Genomic DNA, 14,353 nt, shown 5'->3' with positions numbered 1-14,353 from the left:
TAAATTAATTCAAACAATTATTCATTGAAAATACATGACTACTGGGTACTTCTGGCACTTTTATTAGTCTAATAACCAATAAATCATAATTCAGCCTAATGACCACTTTTCATTTTCCATGCAGTGACTGGTCCGTCTTAGGCACTTAAATTGTACATTTGGCATTATTAAATATTGGAAACTCTTAATGTACATCTACAAAAAACATATACAAATCTAGTACAATATGAGAAACAAACCACCAGATTTAAATGACAAACTAAATAACAGTAGCCCAAAAAATAACAGCACAAGATGTTCTAATGCAAAACATGTCAAAAGTTATTGCATTCATAAGAAACATGCATGTGCACTGTATGTGTACTGAAATGTGTAGGTTCAATTCAATGCATTAGGAATCATAAGCTAATGTCAATGAACAACTTTTTTGCAGCATTTATTAACCTCTAGACCAACGTTAATTTACAAATATAAAATTCGTATTATAGTCAATGTTAACCCATGTTCCTTCATATATATGTATATGTACAGTATATAACAATGTTCATTTATACAACTTCAATTTATATATAAAATCATTACAAATGCTGTAAAAGAATTGTTCATTGTTATTTCATGTTAGCTATTGCATTTATTTGTATAGAACCTTATTGTAAAGCTTTATCAAAGTTAATCAAATAATAAAAAATGTAATAAGGGAGAGATGAAAATAATTTCACCACTTTCTACAAGACATCAAAATAAATTGATGATCCATAAATTCCTGATTACCAACCACATCTTTTTTGACACGTACAAAATCAAGTATATTTTTACAATTTTGACAACATCACCGACCAGTTGCGAGCAGATACAGGAAAGAAGATCTTGCGCATAGAGAAGCTTTGGCGAAGTATCACAAATTAATGGGTATCACAATATATTGTTACAATACAACAATATATATCATGCATACACTATTGGCCAAAGGTTTTAAATAATTAAAATTTTGCAAGTTTAGAAAGATTTAATTTAGCATTAAATATGGTAAATTCAAAAGGTCACACAACTGAGCTTCCATGTTTATTAATCATTTGTAATGAAGTAAACATAAAATACATTATTTACTCAAATACAATATTTAAAACATTTTAAATGTATATAGTCAGGAACATCGTGCAAGTATACATGTTTAACACAAATTTTTTCTGAAAGATAAACAGAATCATGAATATTTCTATTTTGGTGTCACTATTGACATTTACTAACTGCTTGTTTTCTTTAAAAAATATATTTTTTTTTTTCTATTCTATCGGTTTTCTTTTTATTATATAATAAAAAAAAATTTAAAAAACTTGCTACGTGAACTGTGTTAAGCTAACTGAGACTTGTTATAGCACTTGCATATCATTGCTCTCTTGTTGATTTTGATTGCTTCCAATCCATTGTCCTCATTTGTAAGTCGCTTTGGATAAAAGCGTCTGCTAAATGACTAAATGTAAAGTGAATGTATTGGCCTGTACATGGGGGTCCATGTAAAAAAAACAACAACGTACCATCTGTTCAAAGTACTGTGAGAGTATTGTGTCGTGAGATCAGTATTGTGTATTGATCTGAATCGTGACATGAGTGTAGTGTTACATCCCTATTAAAAATGCATGTAAAATTCTGTTGTTTTTGTTTTTTTCTTCATATCCAACAAGTGCAGTAAATCCTTTTCTTCAAAATCACAAATAATACATATCATTGATGAATTATGTGTTGAATACTCACATAAGCTGGAGGGATCGCAAATTCAGAACGTTCTGGTAATTAATGACGAGTCTGAAAAAAAAAAAATTTTATACGTTCAAGAGGAAAACATTGAAAAATATTTAAATGTATACTGGTTTCTGCTTGATTAGGATCCTGACCTTGACAGTGTTTCATTGCAAACTGAACCAGCCGTGAAGTCAGCAGAAGCATTAAAAATGTCTCTTGCCAGATCATCCTGGTTCCCAGAGTAACGAGCGAGGAGAGTGTCGGCCCACAGCAGGATGCAGGGCTGGCCCGCTGTGTTGTTGACGACGAGTGGAGGTTTCACAGATGACTGTGGTGGTGCCTGAAGTAGCGACCGGCCCATAGAACGTCCTGCCATTACTGGGGTCTCCTCAATGACCTACAAAAGAAGGATAAATGACAAAAAAATATTTTGTTCAGGGTTTCATCAAAGCTGTCGTGGATTTATCATCTCAAATGAAGAGGAACATAATGTGAGAGAACAAAGTGCAGTACATACTAACTTGTCCTTATGATTTTCCTTATTTGGATAAAAGCATCTGCGAAATGAATAAATGTCAAGGTAAGGTAGATGTGAGCACTTACTCTAGAGGGCTTCAGACCGGTGTATACAGCAGTGTAAGGCACATCCTGAGATTTGAACACGTCGAGGACCTCTCCAATGATCGCATCTAATCAGAAAAGAAATCTTACATCCTATAGTATAGTACAACAATACTGACAAACACAAGGCATCAAGTTAGGAAGAATTAAACCATAAAAAGCAATAAACAAACAATTATATTAAAATAATTATCAAACCTGATAAAAAAAAAAATGTAACTACTCACCATTTTTCAAAAGCAATTCCTTTGTCTGATCCCTGACATTCAAACAAAGCAAAAACAGTGTTATTTTTGTATTATTAATATACTATTATAGTATTTATTAAAATTTAAATTACCTTTTATTTTTACATTTTCTGTTTTGTTTTGTTTTTTTGATAATTTTGTTGTGTGCTTTTGTCATTTTCATTATTTTTTTTTGTTTTTACATTTATATTTAGCTTCCAGTGATTTTTAGTTGTAATAATTTTAGTACTTCAACTTATTTTGTACTTCAACTAACTTAAACTTATTTTAAGTGGTGGTCAAGGAAATATTTGTAATTTTCTGCTTCAGTTTATATCTAATATTTTTACTTTATTTAAAAAAAAAAAACTAAGCTTTAATATCAACACTACAAACAGAACAAAAAAGGGAAGTTAACATTTTAACATTATTATTGAAATTCAGAGTGCCTTGCAAAAGCATTCAGACATTAACCAATTGCTTCACTTTACTGAAATTTTGTGCAAAACTTTGAAACAGAAAATTAATCATTTTGGAATTACATTGTTTTATATTAGAAAACATTCTTTGAAAAATCATTCAGAGATGAACCAGTTCTTTCATTTTACTGAAATAGTGTGCCGTGTTTGTTTTATTTCAAAGTTCTGGAATACAAAATTAATCATTTTGGCATCACATTGTTTTATATTTAATGCTATATTTTAGTCCCTGTGCTGCAGAAAGTTACCGAGATGAAAAACATGAAAGTGCCTTATAACCAATACATTGGTTAAGAATCTGAACGCTTTTTGTAAGACATTTTATTCATAAAATAAATAACATTACAGAACATATTACCCAGCAGTGTAAGGGAGATGGACAGCCAGCAGTGAAGGCTGTGCGGTGTTCAGCTTGATTTCCTTCAGGGTGCTGAGGTCGATGTGGACTGCTGGGATACCCAGCTCTCCCTGGAAGAGTTCCAGGATGGAATGTGATGCAGACCAGTCCAGGGCTGGCAACACCAGGGGATTGGAGGACATCTGAAGTGCTGACTTGAATACCAAGAGAGAAATGTTGATGAGAATGTTGAGAGAAATCTAGTTGTGCTATCCCTCCAGAATTAAATAAATAAATAAATAAAAACAGAAAGCACACACCCACCTCTACATTCAAAAAGGCACTGTTTTGCTTGTTGCCAAACACTCCACCGTACATAGTGAAGTCTTCCATACTTAACTATAAAGTGGGGAGAGCAGGCAAAAGTCAGTTATTTTAGTATCCTTGATACTATTCTAGTTTGTATTAATATTTTGAATTAGTTTTTATTTTCATATTTTCTGTTTTCATTTTAACTTTATTTAAAGTTTTAATATTTAAGTTTTTTATTTTAGTTTTAGTTATTTTAGTACATTTTATTTTATTTTTGTTTACTTTTTTCCAGCAACTAAAAATGTTTTTATGATTTTAGTTTTACTTTTAGTTAATTATAATAACCCTTTATAATGTGTTACATAACACAGCTCAATGTTATTTTAGTATTATTTTTTTATACTATTACACTGTTTATTAATTTTTGAATTAGATTTTATTCTGATATTTTCAGTTTTCAATTCAATTTTAATACTTAAAAATGAGAAATGCTGCAACAAACTGAAATTTAGTTTTATTTCAGTTGCTGAAAAAAAACACTGATTCAGATCACATATACATTGTTGCTATCTACCAATCACACATGTTAGTCAATGTTTCACAACTCTGATGTTTAATATTGCAATAAAGAAAATAAATCTTGTCATATCAGTTTGCAGATGATCAAAATTATACAAGGGTAATGTAATACTGGTATGTCCAAGGGAAGATGGATGGGGAAGTAAGACTGTGGCTCAAAGTCACACTATACTGACAAGTCCAGTAAATGTGAGAGTAAATATATCTGTCAGAGGAGGAAACTACTTCACTAATAGTTCCACATTGTAAAATACATTCCTACTACACTGTTCACATTGTAAAGCTTTTCACCAATGTCAGAAATTAACTTTTTCATTAAAGGACAATATGTGGAATTGATTTTAAAGGGCATTATTACCTTTATGAGGACATTTTTCTAACATACAGCACATCATTCATTGTTTCATACGTTTCAACCAATATAAATGGTCATATAACTAGATAATATTGTATTACAAGACTAATCAAATGTCTTAAATGCTAAATAGCAGATAAAAACAGAAGAATGCACTGTAGGGGCATTATTTTACCACACATTTTAAACATATGGGGCATTTTACCTTATCCTGCAGGAAGAGCAGCACACTGTGTGGAGCAACGGACAAGGCAGATTTCAGATAAGACGCCAGCTGCCCACCAGACACTGTCTGACCAGCTGCTGGTTGGGCCAGGTGTGGCATGTTGGACCTGTGTTGACAAAGATATCATTCAGTTTGCAATCCCCCTCAAGAGAATCAGGCTGACTTGTAACCTTGTCCACTGTAATGAACCTCTACCAAACGCTTTCCAGTGTCAGTTAGCTGATTTAGCTGCCTGAACTTATAAAAGAAAAGCATAGCAGTGTTCTGGCGCTAATAGAAATCAATCAGAAAACAGTATTTAAGAGAGAAACGTGTGACATACCCATCACTGGTCCACATGAGCAGAGGCACTTGAGCATAACAGCTATAAATCGAGCAGATAAATAATAAAACCGAGGTGAAGGCCATTGTTGAAAGGCTACTACACCGCATTCCTACTTCCGTCATTCGGCAGGAGAGTCACGTGAACGGCAGCGCGTTGATGATCATGTGACTGATTTTTTCTTCAATCATGTGATTCTCTTCTGACTCGATTCGTTCACGTGAGATGCAGCGTCGCAACTCTGAACATATGAATAAACTACATTTGCATTATTCGATAGGCCAGCAAGAAAAAGAACATCCAGCCGCTGTAAAACATCCTCAATTTAAAACTCAGCCATAATGATTACAAATATTTAAAAATGAACTTTTAGATTTAAGTTCGATTTGAAACTTTCTATCTATCTATCTATCTATCTATCTATCTCTCTATCTATCTTCAGAGAGAAACGCTGCAATGGTCCGTTGCACATTGTAAAATACATTATTACAACAGTAAAAAATAAAGGTTCTCGCATTATCCTGTAGAAACAAAAACATTTGATAAAAAATTATATCTTTTAATTTTAAGTTAAATTTAATGATTTATCTGTCGTTTGTCTCCTTTATGCTAACTGCATCTAATGCATACCATATCAGTCCTCGCTATTATTATAAAAATGCTAACAGTTCATCCAAAACTATCTTTGTTTTGTAAGACTACATAGAGATAATCTGCTTCTTAATACTCAATGTAAAGTTGCATTTATCTCTAAACACCTGGAGTGCATTGTGATGACGCTGTAATTTCAGGACCACTTTATTGGGCTTAAATATTGACAGACAGTCTCTGTCATATGATCGCATTTTAATCAAGATTATTTTAATTACTAACAGATCGCATATTATTATGAGCATGTTGATATATAAGTAGAAAAATCCTTTGCGTTTGCAGAACACTAAAACAGCTTTTATCTTAATCATCACCGCGTTAATTCACGCATTATTGACAGAGGCTTCATCCACAGTGTTGTTGGCGGAGGGATATCTGGTACTGTGACTGCGCCCTGTGCCATTCAGCTGGAAGATTGGGAAATGAAAGTACCACCGAGCGTATTCAAATGTATTCAATAAGATTCCCCAGGGCGTGAATTATCATTGGTATTTTTAAACATCTATATTTACGGTTGAATTGTAACTCTGGGTTGATGACATTCATAGCAATATCGATCATCTCCGATTAGGGAGGTGTACTATATTATTTCGCGAATGTCTCCGCACCGCTGGAGCTCGTGCTGCGGTCAGGGCCATCTTTGGTTGTTCTCGCCGGTCTCACACCACAGTCAGTGATCAATTGTGATACGTATCAAATTATTTGAGCGATAATTGTTTGCAAAGAGGTGTTTTTTGCCGCTCATAGGACAACAGACTGGTTCTGCATAAATATTTTGTTGCATCAACACCGTTTTGCAGATTTTTTTTGCAGCGGAAATTTGGCTAAAGACGGGAGATCCACTGTAATACAACATGGATGAGGAATATGATGTTATCGTATTGGGCACCGGACTCACAGTGAGTAGCGCATTCGGGTCACTGATGACTCGCTCGCTTTGGAAACAGATTAAGATGTTGCCGAAGGATGCTCGGGTGCTTATAGATGTGGCTGTACGAATAGATGCTTTGCGTTAGATTGAACCCGAGGGCCTATTGCTGACGCATCCTTTGGACCAGTTCTGTATGTGTGTGTAGTGAGCCAGCATTTCTCGCAATTTCTGCTTGAATACGAGTGCAATCCATCCTAAATCCACCTTCCCCCGAATGTTCAAAGCAATTGAGGCTGCATCATTATATTGACATGAAAGCGGTCATTAAAAAGTAATGAATGATTCTTCCCTCAGTGTCTGGTTCTAAGGAGTGGCATCAGGTATCCCGTTTGCTCGTGAGTCGAAATAGGCGAAATGTATGTATTTATTGCGGATATTTTGCCTTTTATGATTTGCCAACGTAAAAGCTGTATTGTACTTAAGTGATGTTAGTTCATTGTTTGTCTGTTATTATGGTTTTAGTGGGTATTTATTTTTGTTATTGTTATAATCTAAAGAGCCCAATTTAACAGACGTGGGAGCTTGACATTGCATAAATACGTGCCAAAAACAGTATTGTTAATAATAATAACAAAAACGTAAAAAGCAGAAGTGTTTTTAACAAACGTTTCCTCTATTTTTCCTCATGGAGGATAGCCTAGTGGCTGATCTGGGCTGCGGCTCATAATGTGGGCTGGGTGTAGCGATGTCCGATTCGTGAACGAATAGTGCTTGTGAGTCGGATCTTTCCAGTGATCAATATGAGGGGTTCTTCGGTCGTTGACTTATTAATAGCCGAATAGTAGAAATTTTATAAATATCTCCTGGAAATGTATTTACGACTTGATTATATGGTAGTTTTAAAACACAAACAGTTGGATGTAAAACTTCAGCCAATATGTAAACAAATTATAGTATTTTGTTTAATGTAAATGTAAATTATATTTAGGTTCTAAATTATTACTTTTTTATGTCATGGCTGCAACAAATGGAATTGGAACACACAAAAAATTACAATAAATAGCACAATTGTTAATCAAACTTTAAAACACTAAATAGGCCACGCCAGGATGTCAGAATGACGTAGACGAATCAGAAGAATTCGTTTTTCGAAGCGCTTCATTACAATTAGAACTGTTCAAAAGAACCGATTCGCTGAAATGATTCGGACTTTCCATCACTAGTTGGGTGGGGTGACTCGCATCCATCCCAGTGTTTAACACGGAAGTTAAGGCAATGGATAGATACCCGCTGCCATGTCAACAGATGAATGGAAAAAAAATTGAAATATATATCCATGACGGATTATTTCAACTAAATGATGTTTGTTTGTGTAGGAATGTATTCTCTCTGGGATCATGTCTGTGAATGGGAAGAAAGTTTTGCATATGGACAGAAATCCATACTATGGTGGTGAAAGTTCCTCCATCACACCCCTGGAGGAGGTGAGGATGCTTCACATTTCCCACTGTCACTACTCTAATCTCATGCCTGCATGATATTCCACACGTTAACTATAATTATATAATTGCAATTAATAATAAAATATTAATAATAAATGTTGTCATTTGTTGCCATGTATTTTAACAAATGAATATTTTAATATCAATGTTTATATTAACATATTTATATTATTAAAAAATCAATTGAGATCATCTTCAAAAATATGATTATCTGACGTACATATATTTTATTTATCCTTTGTTTTTTTTATACATGCACTCACATTTTACATGCTTTTCTCTCAGCTCTATAAGAGATTTGGGATTTCAGACAGCCCCCCAGAGTCAATGGGCCGGGGAAGAGACTGGAATGTGGACCTTATTCCTAAATTCTTAATGGCTAATGGTAAAAATACTTAAGTAACATGATTGTTGGTGTGATAATATTGCTCAAAACATGTTTTTGGATTAGATTGTTGCCTATTAATTCATGCAATTATGTAATTTTTCATAACATTCCAAATAATGATGTACCATGTCATTTTGTCATTGTTATCTTCTTTAAGGTCAGTTAGTTAAGATGCTTCTATACACTGAAGTGACCAGATACCTTGACTTCAAAGTGGTTGAGGGAAGCTTTGTGTATAAAGGAGGAAAAATCTACAAAGTGCCCTCTACTGAGACAGAGGCACTGGCTTCAAGTAAGTCCAGCTAGCATTTTTATTCTCTCTAGGACTAAATCAAGAATGACTGTTTTTGATAAAAACATAGATTCATTTAGTTGACACGACATGTGTTGCCTAGACCTAATGGGAATGTTTGAGAAGAGACGTTTCCGCAAGTTCCTAGTTTTTGTGGCCAACTTTGATGAGAATGACCCCAAGACTTTTGAGGGCGTCGATCCCAAACTCACAACAATGAGAGAAGTGTACAAGAAGTTTGATTTAGGACAGGACGTCATCGACTTCACGGGACATGCCCTGGCCCTCTACAGGACAGACGAGTAAGTGTCGCTAGTATTACAAAACCCCATAATGTACATAAGAGTCTTATCATTGGTCTCATCATAAAACAAATTAATTTAATGTAAGGCAATACACTACAGGAAAAATCATCGTTTTACACATTTAAGTGTTTAAGTATATATAGATATCAATTACAACACGTATCTATAAAGGTTTTGCCAAAATGAGTTTTTTCTTGTGGTTTGAGCCAGAAATCTCCACTTCAGTAGCACTTACATCAAACTTTCTGATTTTGTTCCTATCCATATTCTGAAGGTTTTTACAGAGGGGTTCATTCATATATCATTTGCCTGATTTATATAACATTTTATTCCTACAAGCATGGTGAATTTTGTATTTTTATTTATTTTTGTCTGATTTATGGAGTGATGAAAAGATATATCTCCTCTTAACTCTAATATGTCAACAAAATGAAACAAGAATTTTGAAACTGGCTTTATCCAATGTTCAGATATTTGTTGTGGAAATGTATGCAAATCAGTGCATATTTTAAATAGATAATACCTCATTTGCATATTTAAACAACATTTCAGAAACCTTGTAATACAAAACAGTCGTTTTAATGTACTGTGATTATGCTGGCTTGCCTTAATGCCAGTAAATGGCAACAAATTCTTTTGCATTGGTGATAAATGTAATGAATTTAATTCCTCCTAGTTACCTTGAGCTGCCGTGTCTGGAGACCGTCAATAGGATCAAACTTTACAGTGAGTCTCTGGCACGCTACGGGAAGAGCCCATACCTTTACCCTCTGTACGGATTGGGGGAGCTGCCTCAAGGGTTTGCTAGGTCAGCCGCTCCTCCTACCCTTGTGTTGAGTGTCATTGTAAAGTCCTTGTGTTATAAATATGGTCCTTTTCCTTTGTGAACTTACAGGTTAAGTGCAATTTATGGAGGAACCTACATGCTGAACAAGCCAGTGGATGAGATAGTGATGGAGGGAGGACACGTGGTGGGCGTGAAATCAGAGGGAGAGGTGAATTCTTTACACAAGTGTTGTTTGCAGTGTGATTTAACTTAAAATTAATAATTCAATATTCATAATTTATAATAATAATTAAAAATGAAACTGATTTATTTCAAAGTGACAATGCATGGATTTTCCTTAGAAAAGTTTGAGACAAAATTTACATTTATTTTTGGTTTATTTCATCAACCATGCATTAAATAGGATTAAATAGGTGGCTTTCATGCATAGGTTTATGCATAAGGTCTGGTGTTGTCTTCTGATTTGGTGCAATCATCCAGGTTGCCCGCTGCAAGCAGCTCATCTGTGACCCTAGCTATATCCCGGACCGCGTGCACAAAGTCGGCCAGGTGATCCGGGTCATCTGCATCCTCAGCCATCCCATTAAAAACACTAATGATGCCAATTCCTGCCAGATCATCATCCCTCAGAACCAGGTTAACCGCAAATCAGGTTAGTGACAACATATCAACTTCGGAAAATTTGCAGGATAAACCTACACTATAACTGTGACATTTCATTACACCAAATACACAAAATAATGTTCTTTTTAGCAGCATCATATGACCCCTTTAAAATATACATGTTAGCATGTGTGCGCCGGTACTTGTGTGCAGTCACCACTAGAGAGCGCTGCTTGCTTTCATTTAAAAAATGAGCTGCGCTGAAGTAATGAAAAGTTCATGCACATTTTGTTGTTTTTTTTTGCCTGTAGATATCTATGTTTGCATGATCTCCTACGCCCATAATGTGGCGGCTCAAGGGAAATACATTGCCATTGCAAGCACCACCGTGGAAACCTCTGATCCTGAAGCTGAAATCGAACCTGCTCTGGAACTCCTTGAGCCCATTGACCAAAAGTCAGTTTACTCTCTTTTTCTATGCCTTCTATACTCTGTTTTTTGGGTCTTTTTTAGTGAAGAATGTTAGTAACTTAAATAGAAGCACTAATATTCAATTCAACTGCACAACTGTGAGTGTAATACTGCTTTTATGCAACAGGTTTGGAAATAATAGTTAATATCTGTTAATAATTGTCAATATCAAGAAAGCTGCAGTTCAGAAAAATGACCATTTAGTATTAGGTATATTAACCCTCTTCGCACACTCACCACACATACTTTGGTCTGGAACGCAGCTTTGCCAGCTAAATTCTTAAACTATAGCCAATTATATAAAAACATATCATAAATGGAATGCAATTTTTTATTATTATTTTGCCATTTTTACAGGTTTGTGGCCATCAGTGATATGTATGAACCCACAGAGGATGGGACAGAGAGCCAGGTCAGCTTCCCACAGTTATTTTAATATTTTTATATTACTGTAATATTTATTAATATTTTGAATTAGCTTCTATACTTTTAGCTTTCGTTCAGTTTTATTTTAGTTTTAGTCATTTTACTATGTGCTTTTGTTATTTTTATTACCATTTTTAAATATTTCTATTTAACTATTTTTATTTTAGTTTTAGGTTTAGGTTTAGTCATTTTGATTTAGTAATTTTAGTACTTAAAGTTTCATTTTGGTTAGTTTCCAAGGATACATTGTTTTTTTTAAGTTTCTGTTTTTAATCTAATATTTATTTACTTTATTTCAGCTTTATTTCAGTTAACAAAAACTATTTTAATAGTTTTAGTTAACAATAACAACACTGGCTTCACAGTAATTTCTTTCAACAAGGCACTGCCGGGCATCAATCACAAAACATAACCACTATCATTGTCATGTTTCCAGATTTTTGCATCACGGTCCTACGATGCCACCACTCATTTCGAAACAACTTGTAACGACATCAAGGACATCTACAAGCGCATGACAGGCAGTGACTTCGACTTTGAGAACATGAAGCGTAAACAGAATGACGTCTTCGGCGAGGACGAGCAGTGAAGGGTGGAGAAGTGACAGAGGAGTGGAGAGGCAATGATCAGGTGGAGGGAGAGATGAGGTGGGCTGAACGGGATTTACTGGGCTGGGTTCAGAGGTTATGCAGAAAAGAATCGACAACGCTGTAAACCTCTTTCAACCGGCCTTATCTTTCCCAGAGTGCTCTATGCTCATTGTCTCCACACCCCTCCGGTGTCTCTGTTCGGATACTTACAGTTCAGCACACAGACGCTCTATTGCTCACATTCCACAACTCTGCACTACAAAGTGGGCTCACACCAACATGCTATTTTAGATTCATACACAAGCAGTATGCATCGTTTGCGCAAAATAGCCTGTTGAAGTGAAACACGTGTCTTTCTGTTCTCTGAATATCATCTTTGACTGAAGCCCATACACGTGAACGATTCCTCGAATATTGAAGGTGATTTAAAACGATTTCTCATCAACTTTCGTGAAGTATCCCCAGCTGTCCTCAGACTGTTAGTTTAGCATACTGTCGTCACTTTGACATTTAACAGTTTCATGTGAACACTACAGCAGCTTTCCTGTACTTTAGGAAAGTGTCACTGACAAACATATAGTAAGATCTTGAAACGCTCTCCATTAAAAACTAGAGTTTGACACCTGGAAAAGGATGTAATATGATATTGATAATATTTAAAACACAAAGTTGCACAAAAATAAATCTGACTTTGCTAGATCCAGCAATCAAAACCGGAATTGACGGTCTCAGTCTCATATCATTGCATTTCCTAATCATGATCCTTCTGCTCTACCACTCACTGGTCTTTAAAAGGTATTTAGTTCTTTTTTATGATTATTATTGGTGGATTTTTTTGGGGGGGACAACTAAATTGGATGAGATGTATAATATGCAGTATAGAAGTGAATTGTAAGCCATTAACTTGTAGCTAACATTACAGTCTTTGTGCTAACTTAAAAACATTGTATGGCCTCACAGTGACCTATTGACCTTATTCTACATTCCTCATCCTCCTGCTATCATTCATTTTGTTTGTAGTGAAAACCAAGACAGACAGCTGTTATTGAATGCAAATGTGTGCAAATATGCATAATGAGTCGATTGCTTAGTCTGTTATGGGAAATGAGTCTTAAGAATGTGGAAGCAATTTTCACTCCCACAGCTGCAGAAGTAAATGATAATGTGAATTTAATGAGTATCAGATCCTTTGGTATTTGATAGTAGCCATATCTGTTGGTATTCTAGCTTTTGTAAACTAGGCTGACTCCAGTCTACTAAATACATACATGCTCTAACTTTGAATTGTGATGAACACTATGCCTCTCCCTGTGCACTGTAAAGATTCTCACTGCATCTTTGATTTCTATTTATATCAGTGATTGACGTAGTCTCTGCATTTACACTTGGCTGTTAGAAACCACAAGACAAACTTAGTATTGAACTATGACTGGTCATTTTCACCATTACTTGTATCTCTAATCATGCTTGTTTTTGTTTTCAAATGATTCTAATTGCCATCAATAGTAAATAGTAGACTCTAGTCTGGACCAGATAATGGTGTGCTGTTTGATCTCTCACTGTACAGCTTTCAGTGTAGAATATACAAGCATTGTCATGTTTTCCATACTCGCCCTTACTGAGAAAAAAGCCTTTGACTCCAATTTTTAATGGAAAACAAGGAGTGTGACAGTTTCATTACATTCTTGAATTTTATTGGGCCAAAGTCACTTATGGCCTTATAGATTCACGTAGAAGCATACAGGTCTTGAACTCTTTTCCTTAGTGCACAAATTAGATGGATGAATGATAACTGGAATCAAGTAGAATTACGCTGCATTGCTATATTTGTTATCTTTTGCACCTCTCCAGCATATTGTTGCATATGTTTGGATTAACTGTTTTGTACTGTATTTATTTTCATTTTGTCTTTCATTTTCAATGTTGAAACAACTAAACATCTTTAAAAAAAAACGGACACACAAACTCGACAATTTTAAGTTGTGAATTTCATCTCGTGTTTGAGCAGTCTTGTGCAACAAAAATAAAAATGGATAAAATGAAATCAATCTTTCTTTGGTTACGTTTGATTATTGGCACATGAAGAAGGATTTCCTTTCCTAAAAGGACAAATTAAAGCATTCAATACGTATTACTAATATACAATATTATATAATCACTTTATAAAATTATCATATTATTTTAAATGGAGGCATATATATATATACACATACATATTTATGCAAACTAACTGGCAGATTAGAAAAAAATATCTGATTACAGTGAATTT

At 34.7% G+C, this 14,353-nt stretch overlaps 2 protein-coding genes across 2 annotated transcripts; one reads left to right on the top strand and one right to left on the bottom strand.

Moving 5' to 3' along the window:
• Positions 1-640: 640 nt before the first annotated feature.
• Positions 641-5,364, bottom strand: LOC107716175 (V-type proton ATPase subunit S1-like). Its single transcript, XM_016522542.1, has 9 exons — positions 5,199-5,364; positions 4,856-4,982; positions 3,729-3,803; positions 3,426-3,619; positions 2,589-2,620; positions 2,344-2,429; positions 1,893-2,137; positions 1,753-1,803; positions 641-882 (listed from the first exon to the last, which is right to left on the bottom strand). The coding sequence occupies exons 1-9, from the start codon at positions 5,321-5,323 to the stop codon at positions 813-815; spliced, it is 1,005 nt and encodes a 334-aa protein (XP_016378028.1). The 5' UTR covers positions 5,324-5,364; the 3' UTR covers positions 641-812.
• Positions 5,365-6,474: 1,110 nt separating this feature from the next.
• Positions 6,475-14,132, top strand: LOC107716167 (rab GDP dissociation inhibitor alpha). The gene is made up of 11 exons (XM_016522533.1): positions 6,475-6,748; positions 8,097-8,204; positions 8,508-8,607; positions 8,768-8,902; positions 9,006-9,204; positions 9,884-10,015; positions 10,103-10,202; positions 10,475-10,646; positions 10,909-11,053; positions 11,426-11,480; positions 11,931-14,132. Exons 1-11 carry the CDS (start codon positions 6,704-6,706, stop codon positions 12,081-12,083), a joined length of 1,344 nt encoding a protein of 447 aa, XP_016378019.1. The 5' UTR covers positions 6,475-6,703; the 3' UTR covers positions 12,084-14,132.
• The last annotated feature ends 221 nt before the right edge of the window (positions 14,133-14,353 follow it).

This window comes from Sinocyclocheilus rhinocerous, unplaced genomic scaffold, assembly GCF_001515625.1.
Source record: "Sinocyclocheilus rhinocerous isolate Xijiao unplaced genomic scaffold, SAMN03320098_v1.1 scaffold148, whole genome shotgun sequence".
Classification (NCBI taxonomy): Eukaryota; Metazoa; Chordata; class Actinopteri; order Cypriniformes; family Cyprinidae; genus Sinocyclocheilus; species Sinocyclocheilus rhinocerous.
The sequence above is the reverse complement of the archived record's forward strand: the minus strand, read 5'-3'. Positions and strand labels throughout refer to the sequence as shown.